A 19,600-nucleotide genomic window follows, 5' to 3' on the forward strand; every position below is an offset into this window, starting at 1 on the left:
GAGATTGTAAGGAACCCATAAAGGCCTGGTCTACAGTATTAATGATGCCATTGAAAACCATGTTAAATTTGGAAAATGTCATCTGCTGCCCCCTCTCCACTGTTATCAAAGAGACTCATTCACATGAACATTTCCAAGAGAAAGGAAATATGGATACAGATTAGGCTGAACTTATCTGCCCATATCTAGTTTAGAAGAATGGGAGGTGATTGGAAGAAAACGTAGAATTATTTCCAGCTGGATGGGGTCGGTGCAGGATCAATGCTCCCCTTGGATGGGAGGTCTAGAATGAGGGGCCACAATGTCAAAATATCATTCAAGATGGGAAAGAGAAGGCAGTTCTTCACTTGATAGTGGATCTTCACTCGAGGGGTGTGGGACTCGAGCATATTTAAGACAAACATTGTTAGACCCAAAATATTGAGGGCATCGAGGGATAGGATATTAGCAGATCATTTATTTCAGTGCCATGACCATAATGGCAGAGTTAGCACAAGGGACTCAATGGCTTATTCCCGCTCTTTCTGGTTTCAGAACTTCATCCACACTACAGCAACATTGCTACAACTAAAACATCACTGCACTAATAAAGTAGGTACATCCTCCAATTGCAGCTTTTGTACCATTTGCTACTTTATACAGGGAGCCTGAAAAAAATTCTGAGCAGTTTTGCTCTCTCCAGAGACGGAATTTGAACATAATACGATACAAATAATTTTACACCACAAATTAATCCATGTTTTATTGTTGTTTATGGTTTCAGTACAAATTGCAAAGCCAGCACTTGGAAATCCTAGTTGCAGTCAGTCAATCATTGTTTTTTGTCATCTTGCTTGGAAACATGCAAGCTATTCCCACTTGCTTGTTTAAACAAGTTTAGACATCACATTTTCAACTCGCCACTACCAAAATGACCAACCGTTTAGTTGTTTTGGTATCTGTGGTAGCAGTAGTGGAGACATTAATAACTACCCTATATCTTACTTTTAACCTAATGCAAAACACGTTATATCAATGAGCATCTTCCTGTATTTGTTAATGAGAAATGTCCCATGAAGAAATAAACCAAAGTAAACGCGAGTGAGACAAGGGAAAGCAAAACATACAGGCAGAAGTAAAAGTCACATCAACGGTCATGATAAAACTGAGTGGATTCTAAAGATGGAAACAATACTCAAAGCTAATGTTTTATAAAATTTAGAAAGTAGTTTTACTCAGTTAAGAATGAGGGTGGCAGTAAATACGAATTAATTTGAATTATAAAAAGGTCTCTGTTAACCAAGACTCTCATGATTCGTACCCTGAAGATTTAACATTCATTTCCTCCACATTTAGTTACTATTTGGAGATGGACTAGCATTTTTACTGTCGGATTCTATTGCATACAAGAATGTTTTATACCCCACAATTTTCTTTACACCATGGGCCATTAACATTTCCTCACTGTATATAACACTGTACTGTATTTGTACCCCTCACCTCCGATTACCTCATTGATCACATCTTCTGCAATACAACTAATAAATACTCAATTACAGTCACAAATCAAATGTAGAATAGAAAGCCTCCCAAATTACTATGCTCAGTAACAAAGTGCTCACGTTAAAACCTTCTCCTCAAGGCTAGAGCTACACCCACTGCAAGTGCCAGCATTGCAAAAGCTGCAGCTCCACCATAAAGCAAGACCGACGTGGTTGTTTTTGAAGGAATGACCTCTGTAGAAACTTCTGGCTCAGTTAGTGGAGTAATTTCAACTCTTCGCCCCTTTTCAAAACCTTCCTCTTCCAGTTTGGTTTCTGGGGCATCCTCCCAGACCCCTCTTTTCTTCTCATCCAATTGCTTTCTTATTTCTTGCAGAGATGTCGACTGTTGTACTTCACCAGATTGAGATACATTTTGTTCTGAAGCCGTTGGAGATTTTTCCTCGACTTCAGCGACTGCCTTTGTGGGCAGTGCTGATAAAGGATCAGTTTTCTCTGCTCCAACAGAAGGCTGCCCCTCTGCTGGCATTGTCTGTTGTGTAGATGGAGGTTCTGACTCCGTTGTGGACCCAGTTGTCTTTAGCTCCAATTCCTGCCTCTCAACGGCTTCAGTAATTTCTTCCTTTTCTACATGAACAATATCAGAATTGGAAGAATTGTTTTCGCTCCTCTCTTCACCTCCACCATTACTATCCAAGCTCTTCAATTCCTCTGGATCCATGGATAGCTGTTGCCAAGACTCTGCTCCAAGAGAAACTGGCATGCCTTCAGTATGCCAGCTTTGACTAGTGGTCAACGATGCTGGCATGCTAGCCACCTGCCAGGAACTGGTAACAGCGAGTGGTTCAGGAGGGCTTACTTGACCAGAATTGTCACTAGTTAAGATATAAATATCATTGCTATCATCCACCGTTTCTCCCCGTTCTTCATCTTCAGAATCAAGACTGAAAACAGTGCCCTAAGAATGACAAACAGATTGAAACCCAGGGTAAACATTTTTTTGGTACAAATTCTACAATTCTGTCAGATAGATTAGAGACTTTTGTATAGATGTGAACTTGCAAGAAGCTGACAGTGCATCAGGAGAAATGTGAGAGTCTAAAATATTGCAATCCTAGATAACTTATTTCTAATGAGGATGTGTTAGAAGGAAAGCAAACTGGGGAGCCGCAATTGACTGAACGGAGCTTGAGAGAAACCTAAAAGCAAAAGTTGGAGGAATGAAATTGGCAAATTGACAACAACATCAGATAAAAAGAGACAAGTTATTTGAAGGGCTCTGGGGTGAATGGTGATTAGAACCAACAGTGCAACTTGGAGAATAGATAGCATAGAAACAGGCCATTTGTTTCTTTAGATATACTGAAGTAAATACAAATTAACATACCTAACACATCACTTATTGAACTGGATGACCTGAATATCACGTGCTTTTGAGTTGGTTAATTTCTACACAATCACCTAAAGGCAATGAATATATGCTTCCATGTATTTTAACAAAGCTCAAAAGCACTTCACAGCAGCCCATCTGTAGAGTTGCTGCTCCAATGGCACCAGGGACCCAGGTTCGATCCCGACCATGGGAACTGTTTGTGTGGAGTTTGCATGTTCTCCCTTTGACCAGGTTGGTTTCCTCCGGCCTCGCCAGTTTCCTCCCACATCCCAAAGACGTGCAGCTTCATAGGCAAATTAGCCTCTGTAAATTGCCCCTAGTGTGTAGGGAGTGGATGAGAAAGTGGGATAAGATAGAACTAGTGTGAACGTGTAATGTATAGTTAGTGTGGGCCTTTGGGCCAAAGGGTCCGTTTCCACGCTGTATTTTTAAACTAATCATTAATAGTGAACTAATCAAGGCTGAGCCATATCTTGCTGCCAACAATTGGTCACCCTATTCTCACACCTACTGGTAGACTCTAGCTGTTTGGTCCAAGCTACATATTTTTAAAATGTACAATAAGCAGAAAAATTTGAATGAAAGGCAAAGTGAAAAGCATAAATGAGATATAAACAGTAAACAAGAACAGTTGTAAGTGTTTGCTCTTTTTACTTTTGTTAGATACCCTAGAAATTCATTTAATATATCCCGTAGGGGAAGTGATTGGGTTCTAATTTCCCAATGTTCGCATTTCCCCCAAATTCTACCGATGCCATTTCCCAAATGCCAGTCGTTCCAAATGCATATGTCTGTTAACACAGTTCCAAAATCCCCATAGAAAATTTGCAATGGGAAAACAATCAACGTCAAATTCAATGTAGCAGAGGAATTTGAAGAAAAAGCAGTAGGATATCCGACAGTAGTGTTGACCACTGCCCCTGCTTGGCATCTGCCTGGCTAACACACACACACGCACTCAGATAGAATTCAACTTTGCAGTAATGCCTCACTCCTTTCAGTACACAACTGTTCACATAATCTCCTTAGTTGCAAAAATTCAGTTAACAGCTTGTTAAAGATTAGACCGAAGGTACACACAAAATGCTGGAGTAACTCAGCAGGACAGGCTGTATCTCTGGAGAGAAGGAATGGGTGATGTTTGGGGTCAAGACCCTTCTTCAGACTGATCTCTTTGGAGCCCTTCTTCAGAGGGGTTTCGGACAGGAACCAAAACATCACTTATCCATGCTCACCGGAGATGTTGTCTGACCTGCTGAGTTACTCCAGTATTTATGTGCCCTTTTTTTGGTAAACCAGCATCTGCGGTTCCTTAGTTACGCACAAAATGCTGGAGTAACTCAGCAGGACAGGCAGCATCTCTGGAGAGAAGGAATGGGTTACGTTTCGGGTCGAGACCCTTCTTCAGACTGATGTCAGGGGAGGGGGTGGGACAAAGATAGAATGTAGTCGGAGACAGTAAGACTAGTGGGAGAACTGGGAAGGGGATGGAGAAAGAAAGCAAGGGCTATCTGAAGTTAGGGAAGTCAATGTTAATACCGCTAGGGTGTAAACTACCCAAGCAAAATATGAGGTGCTGTTCCTCCAATTTGCATGGGCCTCACTCTGACAATGGAGAAGGCCCAGGACACAAAGGTCAGATTGGGAATGGGAGGGGGAGTTCAAGTGCTGAGCCACCGGGATATCAGGTAGGTTAAGACAGACTGAGCGGAGATGTTTAGTGATACGCTGCGCTTGGTCTCGCCAATGTAGAGAAGTTGACACCTGGAACAGGGGATACAGTAGATGAGGTTGGAGGAGGTGCAAGTGAACCTCTGCCTCACCTGGAAAGACTGTTTGAGTCCTTGGATGGAGTCAAGGTGGGAGCTAAAGGGACAGGTGTTGCATCTCTTGCAGTTGCAGGGGAAAGTACCTGGGGAGGGGGTGGTTTGTGGGAAGCGACGAGTTGACCAGGGAGTTGCGGAGGGACCGGTCTCTGCAGAAAGCAGAAAGGGGTGGAGATGGGAAGATGTGGCCAGTAGTGGGATTCTGTTGGAGGTGGCAAAAATGTTGGAGGATTATATGCTGTATGTGACGGCTGATGAGGCGAAAGGTGAGGGCAAGGGGGGACTCTGTCCTTGCGAGTTGCAAAAAATGGTTGGAGGAAATTGGGGCATGCTGTATGTGACGGGGGTGGAGATGATGGCCAGTAGTGGGATTCTGTTGGGCAAATGGGGGACTCTGTCCTTGTAGGCGGAATGGGGGGGGGGGGGGGGGGGGGGGGGGGGGGGGGGAAGGGAGAGTAAGAGCAGAGCTGCGGGATATCGAGGAGACCCTAGTGAGAGCCTCATCTGTAATGGAAGAGGGGAACCCCCCCCACCCCCCCTCCCTTCCTAAAGAATCCGCGGTTTCTTATTTCTACGCTTAACATGAAGGCAGGCAACTTGCATTTCTTCATAAATGTATTACAGAGCACCGTGCCTTTATCTAGAATTGTGACTGTTGGAAGATTAAAAAGCTCAATCACACTACACGCTGACACACAAGGTGCATTTGTTCACCTCTACCAATGCTAGATAAGACAGGATGCTACCTGATGTGGCAGGGATCTACCTAGAAACAATGGTAACATGGCAGAACTCATTATATAATATCTAAACTAGGATTAGGGAGGGTTATTCTGCATGCCAAGTTCAAATAGAGACTTACAGATTTCTACAAACAACTAGTTTAAGTAAACCATAATATGCAGGCTATGTACAGTGCACAAGACAAACTGGAGATCAAAAACAGAATAGCTAGCTAGATTACAGTTGGGAATGTGGGTTTATTGAAAGAGAATGAGAGTTTGAAAACAGCCCGCTCGGCCAAACATGTTCACACCCACCAAGATGCCTCATGCAAACTCTGCCCATTTGCCTGCATTCTTTGAATTCATTGAAGCACTAGATGTCCTTATAAATGTACAATAAATTTAAAGTGTCTCAAGGCGATGGACTATAGCTACATTACAGCTTTAAGAGAACCCAGCCCACTTTGAATCTTCAATAATTTACTGGCAGGAAAGTCAGAATATTGCATTTACAAACACACTTTTCAACCAAAACCTTCTTGTGACTTTTCTAACCTTACAACTTGATTAACTGTGCTTTATTATAAATTCAGGCATGTAAAATACAGCCTTCTATTTATGATTTTAGTAAAACACATAGTGCAAACAAATTAAAAGCAGAACATGGCTCAGTATTAGGGGTGGCACAGGGGTGCAGTTGGTAGAGCTGCTGCCTCACAGTGAGTGAGACCTGGGTTAGTTCCTGACATCGGCTGTTATCTGTGTGGAGTTTGCATGTTCTCTCTGTGACCGGTGGGTTTCCACTGGGCTTGAACGTTAATTGGCCGTGTAAAATTGCCCTTAAATGGCAGCAGTGGATGAGAAAGTGGGAAAACAGAACTATCGTGAAAAAGTGATCAATGCTGGGCACGGACTCGGTGGGCCGAAGGATCCGTTTTCATGCCCTAGCTCTAAATTAAGCGAGCATTTGAAATGCAACATTACATTAAATTTGAACGGACATAAATGCATATTTAGGTATTGACCATCAAAAAAAATGATAGCATATTTTGAATATAATACGTTTTGTCAGAACAGATCACATTGTAATTCACTCTAGCTTTTGCTATCATGTTGCTGGTTTTATTTGAAACTTTCTTGGTTATTATTAATAATAAGGGCTTTCATATCACTGTTCTACAAATACAGCCAAGTTGGCCAACATCTATCAATCTTGCATGAATGAAGGAAGGTGCTGGATAAAGAAGATAAGAATTACTCCAATAAATAGTTTGCCAAAGCCAGGTGCCAGTTTCTTCCAACAGAAAGCAAGAGGAACATCGTGTTTGGTCAGGTCTTTCTAGAGAGCACAAGTTGTGTAGAGTTCTGCAGCAATGATTTATAGCTGGTAAAGTTCTGCTTCTCAGAATTCACCACCTTGTTATGGTTGGCATCAAGAAAGTTAAAAAAAAAAAAAAGTATTTTACAAGCAGCTGCATTCTACAAAGGTAGACAAAAATGCTGGAGAAACTCAGTGGGTGAGGCAGCATCTATGGAGCGAAGGAATAGGTGACGTTTCGGGTCGAGACCCTTCTTCAGACTGATGTGGAGGTGGGGTGGGGGGAATTTTGCACTAATTTTTGACTATTCATAAACATTACGGCAATAGTGGACCTTCTTGGACATCAAAATCAAAGTTACCAGTTTTCCTCATTCATTACTTTTTCTTATTACCTGTGCACCCTATCGAGTCACACGGATTATTAAACTAGTCACCGATATAGCCCTGCTTCCAGCCACCTGTTGACCAAATCACTTACGTCGAACATCCAAGTCTATATACACTAAATTCATTGATAGTTTGACTGCTATTTTGGATACTTCTTCTAACATAATATTTGACTTTTTGCAGATATAATTGATTATTTTATACATCAAAAATGGCTCTTCTTAAATAGAAGGTAGACAAAAATGCTGGAGAAACTCATCTATGGAGCAAAGGAATAGGTGACGTTTCGGGTTGAGACCCTATTCGTTCACTCCATAGATGCTGCCTCACCCGTTGAGTTTCTCCAGCATTTTTGTCTACCTTCCATTTTTCCAGCATCTGCAGTTCTTTCTTAAACACTTCTTAAATAGAATTTCTTCAAATCTCTATTAGAATCATAGGGCTTAAAGCCAAAGGTGGTTTGGGCTACCGAGTCCACCCTGGTCATGTAGTAAAGCTGCTGCATTACAGCTCTGGTGATCTGGCTCAATACAGTGCTGTCTGGATGGTGCTCAAATCCATGTGCTCTAACCCTGTTCATCCCACATTCCTATCAACTTCCACTGTCTACCACTCACCTACACACTCCGAGCGTTTTAAAGTGACCAATTAACCAACCAGCTTGTATATTTCAGGAGCATGTGGGGAAAATCTACTCGATCACAGCAAGACCTACATACAGAAAGCACTGGAGGTTGTGATTGAACAGGTCAATGGAGCACAATACAGCAGCTCCACTGGAACTTTATTCTGTCCTTTGATTCAAATTGCTTCATCCCATCATATTTAAAAAATTTCCCCCTCCCCTTTACAATTTCAAATGATTGTTGCAATTCTCAGTTTAAAAGCCACACTGTGGAAGATTTTAACTGAAGCATTTACCATTTCCTCTGCTACTTCTTCGTAATCCTGGGCTAGAAACTAAAGTCCAAGCGACCATTAGAATTTTGTGTCAATATCATAAATAGTACTTTCTTACCTAAACTTTAGTGAATTAATCCTGGAATCATTACTGATTTCCTTGCAAACCTAGTATTTTATCCTCTTCCTCCACTCCAAAGACTAACAATAGTAATTATTCAACAAGTCTGTAAATTGAAATAACAAAAACAAGTTATCTCTGTTAAATGGCCAGTATCATTTTGGACTGTAGTAACGATTCATCTTGATATCCCCTGTGGGTTTTACACAACTAATGCAACTGTCTTCTGGCTACATTATTTCAGTTCTGTCTTTTTCTCTGATTGATTCCACACCAGGCTTATAAAATGAAGCCGCTTTCTTTAATAGTTACAATCGTTACAAAAATTGGAATTTCTTCCAAGGGAAAACTGCAATTTTGGATTCATGCCAGCCTCCCTCTGAAACTGAAAGATGCTAGGGATAGGAGGTAGAAATCACCTTGAATAAAGGCTAATCTTCATGTTGATATAGGGTGGATAACCCTCCACCCTCACTGTCCAATCTCCAGTTCCCAGGCACTTCACAAGAAAATTAAAAAATGATTGAGCTACAAGAAGTTAGATGCAAGCAGATGACAAAAGACTGGTCAAAGAGGAGGATTTTAAAGGAGCAGGTTGCAACTAAAAGGTAGGATTTAAGGAGGGAATTTAGAGCCTTATGAGCTAAAACCATCTAACTCCATGATTAATGTCAGGACACAAAGTGCTAGGGTAACTCAGCAGGTCAGGCAGTATCTCTGGAGAACATGGATAGGTGATGTTTCTGGTCGAGACCTTTCTCAGAACTGGAGATTGCAAGTCTCAAGAAGCAACAAAGGACTGAAACACAGATGACATTTGTCTTTACATTTTTTTGCTAAATCAGGTGCCAAGGCAGGTGAAAGGAATACTGGGATGGGACGCAGAATTGAAGATAGGAAACACTTTAGGCACATTGTTCACAAACTAGCAGGACTGGATAATGAATAACCAACTCTATGAAGAACAATAACGTGGATTAAGACATCAGCAGTAGATAAATGGAACTAGGAGCAATTTCAGATAATATTATGGGAAATGGTAACAGACAGCTTTGACAATGGTGTGGATGTGTGATTAGAAGCTCACTTCACAAACAAATCTGATAAAGGTTGTAGGCAGCCTCTCTGTTACAAGGGTCAATCAATGGGCCTGGATTGGAGATTGAGGTGGTAAATTAAGATCATTTCTGCAGTTCATATTATTTGAACGTCAGACCATCTGACAAACTGGAAACTATCGATCAAAAGGGACATAGGGTGCATTTTGTTGATATTGTTGAGTGCTAAGAAAATGCAAACGGCAGTCAAGATAGATTCTCAAGTTAACAGCAGGATAAAACGCCTGCTCGGCTTGGATATGGTTCTCTCAAGGCAACTATTGATGGTGGTGCATAGATCATTCTTGTTAGGACAATTTCTTTCAGAAGTTGCAACTGGTTGACAAACTTACCCAACCACCTTGCTGGATGATATAATCAGCATTTGTCTCCTCAATGTACTTTACTCCAAACTCCACCATTGTCTTTAGCGATGGCTTGATGTTGCTCGTTAGTAACTGCCTTAATACCACTAGAGAAACCAGAACCTAAAATGAAACAAGAATAAATGTAAGGTAGACACAAAATGCTGGAGCAGCTCAGCGGGTCAGGCTGCATCTCTGGAGAGAAGGAATGGGTGATGTTTCGGGTCGAGCCCTTTCTTCAGAATAAACAAGAATAAACGTATACTGGAGAACAAAATTGACAAACATACATAATCTATCAATAGTTATAGAAAAGACCTATGGGATTGCCAGCCCATCAAAACAGGGGTATATAAATTATTTGGTATCCAATTACATTTTGAGAGAAAAAAACTACCTTTTTACACAAGCAATTACAGATGCTGGAATCTTCAGTTAAATACAGAATGCTAAAGGAACTCAGTGGGCAAGGCAACATCTGTGGAGGGAAATAGACAGACAAGACTTCAGACAATGGGCTTTTTCGCAAGAGCGGAGGGGAATTAGGTGGTAGAAAGAAGGGAAGGAGAGGCTGGCGTGATAGGGAAGTCCAGGTAAAGAGGAAGAGATTGGCAAGAGAAGGGTGGAACTTGTTGCAAAACCTAGTGGCGTTTGTGGTGAAGAATATGGGATGAGTAGGAGGGGGCAAAGAAATTCTGGGGGGGGGGAAGAGAAGAGAGAGAGAAGAGGGCAGCAGGATAAAAAAGGTGTGTATGAGAGGACCTGGAGAGCAAATTAACCTGAAATTGGAGAATTCATTGTGCATGCCATTGGGGTGTAGTCTGCCCAAACTAATTGCGAGGTGCAGTTCTTCCAGTATGCGTGTGGCCTCACCCTGACAGTGGAGTAGGCAGTATGGGAATGGGTAGTTGAGGTGGTTTGCAACCGGGAGCTTCTGCTGGCCCTGGCACAGACCACGGTATCCAAAGCAGTCGTCTAGTCTATGTCTGGTCTCAATAGATCCAGGGATTTGGATGAAGATGTTTAAGAAGGAACTGTAGATGCTGAAGAAGGGTTTCGGCCCGAAACGTTGCCTATTTCCTTCGCTCCATAGATGCTGCTGCACCCGCTGAGTTTCTCCAGCTTTTTTGTGTACCTTCCATTTGGATGAAGATGTTTGGGATGTTAACAGAAAGATACATAAAGTAAAATCAGTTGGCTTTTTCATCCTTATCTAATATAAGCACCATGCCATTGGCCATTGTGGTTGAATTTTAGCAGCTTTTCATGGTTGTTTTGATACAAGCAGTTGTTTGACCATTCTGTTCCATAAACATGCCACGTTGGTGTTGTTGCCAGTTCTACGCGTCTAAACTTAAGATCAGCAAAACTTGCTAATCTTTGGCTCTCAACATCAAAGCAGTTTAGAAATGAACCGTAATATAGTCTGTGATCCAACAATCAGCAATCAATAAATAGGCTTCATGAACTAATGTATTGTCAATTTTCAGCCAATCAATTTCTCATTAAACAGGACAGAAAATTGGGATTTCTTCTTTGCTGTTTGTAGCTAAGCTTTTGACTTTGAAGCACAAAACAAAGAATTGCAGGATTTATTACCAACAGAAAAACAAATAAAACCATATTATTTTCCCTCCGTACAAAGGGAAAATATTCCAACCTCGTACTTTAATTTCCTGCAACCCTTGCTTGGCTTTAACTCAATTCGTGCAACTTGTCTGCAATATATAGCAGATGGGAAATTAGGCCAATTCTGACCTCCCAGTCACATGGTACAATTGCATTACTTGCAGTACTTTGCACTTAAAATGTAAAATGCAGCAGAGAAATACCATGATGACAAGGTGTATCAGTATGAAACCTAGTCATGGAAGTTAACCATTCTAATAGTTAATATGCAAATATCTTACTTAGATATTTGCTTTTGTACCATAACAAAAATCCCTCAGGAGCATCTGAACAATTTGGTTACCATTGGAACAAAAATGCTTGAAACTGACAATCACATGCACATTAATAATTTGCACATTCCAACTCACTGCTAAATATATTACTGGTAAATTACTTAGTCACCAACTCAAAACAATTCAATGGAGACAATTCAAAACATGGGATTGAGTAGCCACAACTGCAATGTTTCAATACAAAATTGTCAAGTGCATTTATTTCCACAAGCATAATTAATATACTCTGCACTGATGCACAGAGTAGATGCCGAAAGGGAACATTTCCATCTCCTCCGAAGATAGACACCAAATGCTGGAGTAACTCGGTGGGACAGGCAGCATCGCTGGAGAGGATTGGGTAATGTTTCGGGTTGAGACCCTTCGTCAGAGAATGTCACCCACTCCTTCTCTCCAGAGATGCTGCCTGTCCCGTTGAGTAACTCCAGCTTTTTGTGTCTATCTTCAGTTTAAACCAGCATCTACAGTTTATTTCTGCACATTTCCATCTCCTCCTTTGTGCATTATTTAAAATGCCTCCATTTCTGTTGGTTATTGATTGATTGAATACCTTTATTGTCATAATTGTGACATGTAGCTTTTGACACATACTCCAAACACAGCTTGGACTGGAATGTTTCAGAACAATGCATTATTTTTACCTTACTCCACCCTCTGGCGTGGCTGGTTAGTTGATTTAACTGCTCTCTGTACAACTCGTATTCCAGAGGTCTGAAAAATGAGGGAAATGTTACCAAAAAGATTGTTTGAGATAGCCCCAAAAAATTGAACACATTAGAAAATCCAGGATACATAGCTGATGTTTCCAAATTCTACTAAATTAAGTGATTTTAGCATAGGTCCAATCAGATGATGATAAAATATTCCATTACTCATAACTGTAGAGAAGTTGCCAACCAAATACGGCCCAAGGTGGAGGTGTCCATTAAATGACTGCTTTAGAAACAAGTTAGTGAAAGAGTGGTAGCCCAGCCCAACACTAAAACAATTTGCTCAAGGTGAACCAATTGTCATACAATGCAAGATTATAACACCAATGCAACTAGAACTAGAGCAGTAATAATAAAACTCCAACAATGTGCTGTCTGACTATTGGAGTAACTCAGCTGGACAGGCAGCATCTCTGGATAGAAGGAATGGGTGACGTTTCGGGTCGGCTTCTGAAGATGGGTCTTGTCCTGAAACATCACCTATTCTTTTTCTCCAGAGATCTTGCCTGACCCACTAAGTTACACCAGCATTATGTGTCTATCTTTGGTGTAAACCAGCATCTGCAGTTCCTTCCTACACATTTGCAAAACTAGATGGTTCACCACCTTGATCATCTGCTGCTGACCCTCCTTTAGTTCAGTTTCCTTCACTTCCTTGAAACTTGTTTGGCTTCCTTTCCCAAACTCCCTTGGGAATTACCAAACAGTTTGCAAAACTCCCTTGAAATATTTAACTCAAGATTTAAAATGTTGGGATATTAATAACATCCAATAGTCCAGAAAATTTGCCAATCTCAGTTGTGCACTTTAAATAGAGTCACACAGCATGGACACAGGCCCTTCGGCCCCACTTACCCATGCTTATCAAGATGTCCCATCTACACTAATCCCATCTGCCTGCGTCTGACCCATAATCCCTCTAAGTCTATCCTATCCACAAATAGAAGTGGCTATGCCAAGAGGCTTCAAGGGATATAGACCAGTTGGGTGAGTGAGCAAGAACATGGTGCATGTGCTGGAAAAACCCACTTTGGTGCACAAAACAGATAAGCAGAGTACTGATGATGGATTGGGTAAAGCAAACATACAAAAGGGACTCCTCTGCCCGCACGTGTCAGACAATAAACGTGCACATGGGCGAAGTATTTAGGAAGATGAATGAAAATTACAAATATACGATGCCATTAATCAAATGTGCAGTTCTGTTTGCAGCAGAGGCAGAGATCCAAGCAAAGATGCCTCATTACAAAAACAAATCGCTCTGTGATACCTATTTAGTGACAATTGTGCAAAAGGTCTAAATAACGCAACTTACTTGGCAAGAATATTTTGCAGTGCTCCCTCCACCTGCACAGGAAGCTCCCGAAACACTCTCTCCCCAAGGTGAGCCATGCAGTCTTCTATTGAGCTTTCTGGATTTGCAGGACTAAATACTGGAGAAGTGTGGCACTCAAATCCTGTACTGGCAAAGGCTGCAGGAGACAAGTGAGAAACAAGTCAAAAAATGTATCATCATAGAATTTAAAAATCAAACCAAATCCTTCCAGAAGAGTGTGTCAAAAGTGTGGTGCAGGTCCACCACTGATTTTCCGGCAACTGGCGACCCTACACCTCTTTAATTCCGGACAAAAATATGAATGTGCATTTGAAACCCCCCCCTGAAAATGTGGCGACTAGGCCAGCTGAGGCGGTCGACCTCATCGGGATTTCTGCGGCCAATCAGCGGGTTGAATTTCCTGTGGCTGGGACTCTGGAACTCCAGCCCAGCAGATCCGTTCCCATAGCCGACTTCTGAGGCAGACTTTGCATGCCCGCATCTTGACTCCCTGGCAGCCTAGGCAGACTGTTCGAGTCCTCTTGGAGGCCATGACCTCAGCAAAACGGATAATCCAGAAAGTCCCTGGAACCAAGGGTGCCGGAAAAGTCGGTGGTGGACCTGTACTAAATTTACTGCAAAAAATGTTATACTGTTAAACACACATAGTTCAAATTTGACACGCAATGATCATGGGCAAACACACAGATTGCAACACTATTTAGATTGAGTTTTTGTGTTTGACAGCAAAACATTTTGATTCAGTGTTACAATGTATGGCCCTTGTCATATAACTCAATTCAAAATAGAAGCAAGATCTTCAATAAAAAGGAAATACTTTAACTACTTTATAGAATACTTAGTCCTACCCGGTCTAATAAAAACAGGGATATCCACTGCACTCAGTACGCCCCCTCCCCTCCCCCCAAAAGAACAAGTTGTGCACTCTTCCAATGATAGAACAGAGGGAAATAAGTCCAAAAATTCACCGTGGATGAGTAACTTGTTGCAATACGTAGGGTTTATATTTAAATAATTAACCATTAACAAATTAATGGTACACTGAAATCATAATGAGCTACTGACATGGCAAAGACCAATTATCAAAGTGCCCCTTTGTCTCTTCCCATCTCCCATTTTTTTTTCTTTTTAACAAACTAAACTTAACATGACGAGATCAAGGCACACAACACCCTGTGAAACTTAAAGCAATTCCTTCATACCAAAGAACGTCATTTCAAATTAAATATTAAAGTTTCATTTCAGAAAGCTAGACAATTACCTGGGTGTTTCCCCATTAAACATAACGTAGCAGAAAAACACTTATCCAAACATGTCAGGGATTATACATTTCAAATGGGAGGAACATTTCTTCACTAGAATAACAAGTTTAAAAAAAAAAAGACCAGAAGTTAATTTAGAAACAAGGAACTGCAGGTGCTGGTGTACTAAAGACACAAAGTGCTGAATACCTCAGCGACTCGTGGAGAACGTGGATAGGTGACATTTCGGTCGAGACCCTTCTATAAATTACAAGTGACATTTCAAAACCAAATCATTCTGATCATGTTTATACCAATATAGAAGTGTTCAGTTTGCCCTTCTCTGCACCACCAACCCCTAAAATGTTTCTTGCTCTATCACCAGATGTAGATCAGATACAGTGTGGGAGACTTTAGGACATCGCCATGAGCTCTAGCACACCTGGATTTATTTGTAAAGCAAAGGAATTACAGAATGTTGCATACTCAATTTGGATCCAAAATATAAAATATATTAAAATGCACTTGAGGCATTTATGAACCGAAACTAATTAAAACACAAGATGGAGATATTTACACCAACCTTTATTAATTTCATCATGCAGTTGCTTAAGTTCCTCTTCTATTTCCATCTTCATATTCTCAATTGCAGAAGGCTCCAAAGCAACCCTTTCTGTTGATTGCGTGCCTATTAAAATACAGTGAAATCCTCATCACTGGCTGAGGTTACGAAATCACGCTTATCTAACATCGGGCAGATGCATGGCAGATGCAGTATAATGTGGATACATGTGAGGTTATCCACTTTGGAGGCAAGAACGGGAGGGCAGATTATTATCTGAATGGTGCCAGGGTAGGAAAAGGGGAAGTACAACAAGACCTTGCTGTTCCACCATCATCCTTGCTAGAGTCCCTTTCAAGTCAATTTTGGCCAGCTCCTCCCTCATGCCAACATTGTCCCCTTTTCTCAACTGCAATACTGACACTTCCAATTTTACCTCCCTCTCAAAACATATCTCAACGAGACCTGTGTCCAAGTACATCAGTCACTGAAAGTAAGCATACAGGCAGTGAAGAAAGCTAATGGCATGTTGGCCTTTATAACAAAAGGAGTTGAATATAGGAGTAAAGAGGTCCTTCTGCAGTTGTACAGTCCCCTGGTGAGACCACACCTGGCGTATTGTGTGCAGTTTTGGTCGCCTAATTTGAGGAAGGGCATTCTTGCTATTGAGGGAGTGCAGTTTAGGTTCACGAGGTTAATTCCCGGGATGGCGGTACTACCATATGATGAAAGAATGGAGCCACTGGGCTTGTATTCACTGGAATTTGAAAGGATGAGAGGGGATTGTATAGAAACATATACAATTATTAAAGGATTGGACACGCTAGATGCAGGAAACATGTTCCCAATATTGGGAGAGTCCAGAACTGGGGGCCACAGCTTAAGAATAAGGGGTAGGCCATTTAGAACCGAAATGAGGAAAAGCTTTTTCACCCAGAGAGTTGTGAATTTTCGGAATTCTCTGCCTCAGAAGGCAGTGAAGGCTGATTCACTGGATGCATTTAGTTAGATTAGGAGAGTTAGTTAGGGCTCTTGTGTCTAGTGGAATCAAGTGGTATGGGGAGAAGGCAGGAACGGGGTAATGATTGTGGATGATCAGCCATGATCACATTGAATGGCACGAAGGGCCAAATGGCCTACTCCTGCAACTATTGTCTATGTATCCACATTAAACTTGCTAAAATCACTACTGCTTTTCAGCTTAATTCTGCTTTTCTAAAGCAATGCTCTTTATACTGACAAGATATGACACATTGCCAGAATTCATTACAAGCCATGCAGAAAGTTAATAGGCAGCTTGTGCATGACTGCAGACAACATGGCAAGTTGTTAAGTTTCCAAAATTATTTAAGGATTTACAACAGTGAATAAAATAAATCAAGTCTACTTTCCCCCCCCCCCCCCCCCCCCCCCCCCCGCCCCCCCCACCCCCCCCCACCCAGTAAAAATCTAAACATAGTTAACTTTCTCCCCCCCCACCACCCAGGCAAAAAAGCCATCAATAAAACTTTGATCCTTTAATAGTTAACCAAAAAGTAAAATTCACCAAAGGAGATACATTAGTTGATTATAAAACCATTCTTTGGCTACGTAAGTGAACATTTTAAACACACATCAATTAATCCAGACAAATGTTTAAGCTATTTGATTATGTTTCATGAAATATATTCTTAATCACATCACTAAGGATACCTGTCAATAATGGAATATTTTCTTGTGAAGCCAGCCCCAAATAACTAAGGACAACATATCTGGTCTCATAATGAAAACCTTCAGGTAGGGATGTAGCCATTTTCACTTGACCCTTTTCACAGTCAGCTACACGATAAGAAAGAGAAAATAATGACTGTTACAAAAATATGCACAAGTAACATTACACAAACTGATTATTTGCGATGTTTATCCAGTTACAAATTACTTCCATCCTTATTTTTGTCAATTAGTAAAACCACAATTTAAGTTTCCAGGAAAACTTAACCTCTTATTTAAGTTTTGGAACACCACTCAAAAGTCTTACCCATGACCAAAATTTGAAACAAGCTCAAACGCTGACTTTTGAGCATGCAAATAGGCGCAAACTTAAGACGATCGCCAATGTATTCCTTTAAAACGCAAGCTCAGACGGCAACAAAGTCAGTGTGTCCTTTGTTCGCGACCCCACCAAATGTCTGTGTGCAATTCCAACGTCTGACAGCAATAGAGAAACAAGGCGGTACTTGACGGCCGTCAGTCAGCCCATGCTCTCACCATTACATCTACACAAATTGGCGAATACACTTTCTTAAAATCCAAGATCAAACTTCAGAATGTACTACATCACAAATGCAGTTTAAAAAACAATTAAATATCTAATTTCGTTCTTTAAACTGACCCGTGACGTTAAAATACATTGCAATGCTCTTACAATAGTTTCATACAAATCTCTGAATTCTCTTTTTTACCCAACCAGCACTAACTACTTCATCACAAATGCAGTTTTAAAATATACAATTTCGCTCTTTAAATTGGCCTGTTACATTAAATTAAATAGCAATGTGTTCACAATACTTGCACGCCAAGTATTGCTTCACAATACTTGCAAATTCGCCTTTAAACAAATTCAAGATTCAACCTCGAAATGCACCACAACATTACAAATAAAACTTTATTTAAAATATCTCAATTTCGCGAATTGACCCGTGACATTAAGTCACCATTACATTGCAACATGTATACACAGTAGGTATACACAGATTGTGAATTCTATTTTTTGAGCTGAGATTAAACTTGGAAATGCAACACCACAACTTTAAAATTAATTGTTCCCGATGCTCAGAACCTGGGGTCACAGTTTAAGAATAAAGGGCAGGCTGAGATGAGGAAAAGTTTTTTCACTCAGAGAGTTGTGAATCTGTGGAATTCTCTGCCACAGCAGGCAGTGGAGGCCAATTCATTGGATGTTTTCAAGAGAGAGTTAGATTTAGCTCTTAGGACTAAGGGAATCAGGGGATAGGGGGGCAAAGCAGGAACGGGGTACTGACTTTGGATGATCAGCCATGATCACATTGAATGGTGGTGCTGGCTCGAAGGGCTGAATGGCCAATTTTCTATTTACGTTTCAATTCACCTTAAACAGCTTTGAAATTAAATATTTTAATTTAGACTTGTAAAACAGGCCCAATTGCACAACAGAAAGGGGAAATTATATTAATATTGATAAAGGGCTTGCACAAACACGGGCATTCCGTTTTGATTAGACTCCCTCCCTGCGTGTAGTCCATGTGGTTAAACCTCCCCTTGCAGGGAAGGGGGTGAAAGAGGGGGGAGGAAAGAAGGGGGAGAAGGGGAGAAGAGAGGGGGGAGGAAAGAAGAAGAGTGGGGGGGGGGGGGGGAGGGAGGGGGGAAAGGGGAGAAGAAGGGGGCAAAAAGAGGGGGGGAGGAAAGAAGAGGGGGGGGAGGGGGAAAGGGGAGAGGGGGGCAAGAGGAGGGGGAGAAGGGGGGGAAGGAGGGGGGGGGGAGGAGGGGAGGGGGGGGGCCAAGAAGGGGAGGGGAGAGGAGGGGGGGGGGGAGGGGAGAAGGAGGGGGGAGGGGAGGAAGGGGGGGGGAGGGGAGAAGGAGGGGGGAGAGAGGGAAGGGACTGACCTGGCGCGGCGGGTCGGGGCGAGGTGCTGCCGCCTCCTTATTTAGACGCGCGCCATCTTTTGTGGGAGGGAGGAGAGCAGCCGACCCGGGCGCGGCCCCTCCTCCCTCCACAACTACACCACATCTGCTATAAGATATTTGACCACATCTGTGTCTCCCCTCACCCCACCGCCGCCGCCGGCATTCATTATCTACCGCAAACGCGGAATAAAACAGCCGAAACCCGCTGTCCTCGCAGCCGGGTCAGAGTTAAAGCCGGTTAAGGGTTAAAGGTCAAGGAGGCGACGCCGATGGCCAAGGCGAAGCACTGAAATGTGTAAAATGTATTAAAGCGCAGTCTGGTTTTGCAAGACGTTTAGGGGGGGGGGGGGGGATTATTTTATTTTTTTTCATCCCCCCCCCCCCCTTCAGTTGGTTTATTTTTGGGACAGGCGGGGGGCGGTGACGTCACGGCGCTCGAGCCGGGTTTGAAAGCGGCGGCAGTTGGCTGGCTCGCGCACGCGCACGCGCGGGGAACGCCAGCCTGCCCTCACCGCGCACGCGCTGTGGC

The 19,600-nt window shown here is 42.1% G+C and overlaps 1 protein-coding gene across 2 annotated transcripts; it reads right to left on the bottom strand.

Moving 5' to 3' along the window:
• Positions 1-715: 715 nt before the first annotated feature.
• Positions 716-19,201, bottom strand: bcl2l13 (BCL2 like 13). Of its 2 annotated transcripts, none has more exons than XM_055650040.1 (7): positions 19,051-19,201; positions 17,122-17,247; positions 15,451-15,555; positions 13,606-13,762; positions 12,222-12,291; positions 9,605-9,739; positions 716-2,439 (listed from the first exon to the last, which is right to left on the bottom strand). In XM_055650040.1, the coding sequence occupies exons 2-7, from the start codon at positions 17,219-17,221 to the stop codon at positions 1,603-1,605; spliced, it is 1,404 nt and encodes a 467-aa protein (XP_055506015.1). In that variant the 5' UTR covers positions 17,222-17,247; positions 19,051-19,201; the 3' UTR covers positions 716-1,602. The 2 variants fall into 2 exon arrangements, with proteins under 2 accessions (XP_055506015.1, XP_055506014.1); XM_055650039.1 differs by lacking the exon at positions 19,051-19,201 and adding an exon at positions 17,447-17,608.
• Between the last annotated feature and the right edge of the window lie 399 nt (positions 19,202-19,600).

Source organism: Leucoraja erinacea, chromosome 19, assembly GCF_028641065.1.
Source record: "Leucoraja erinacea ecotype New England chromosome 19, Leri_hhj_1, whole genome shotgun sequence".
NCBI classification, from domain to species: domain Eukaryota; kingdom Metazoa; phylum Chordata; class Chondrichthyes; order Rajiformes; family Rajidae; genus Leucoraja; species Leucoraja erinaceus.

Excerpts from the sequence above, each read along its gene's own strand:
- bcl2l13 (XM_055650039.1), bottom strand. The coding sequence starts at position 17,492 with ATGCTCAAAAGTCAGCGTTTGAGCTTGTTTCAAATTTTGGTCATGG. Across the intron at positions 13,763-15,450 it reads GCATGATGAAATTAATAAAG|CCTTTGCCAGTACAGGATTT; the intron begins GTTGGTGTAAAT and ends TGTCTCCTGCAG. Across the intron at positions 2,440-9,604 it reads TCATCCAGCAAGGTGGTTGG|GGCACTGTTTTCAGTCTTGA; the intron begins GTAAGTTTGTCA and ends TGTCATTCTTAG.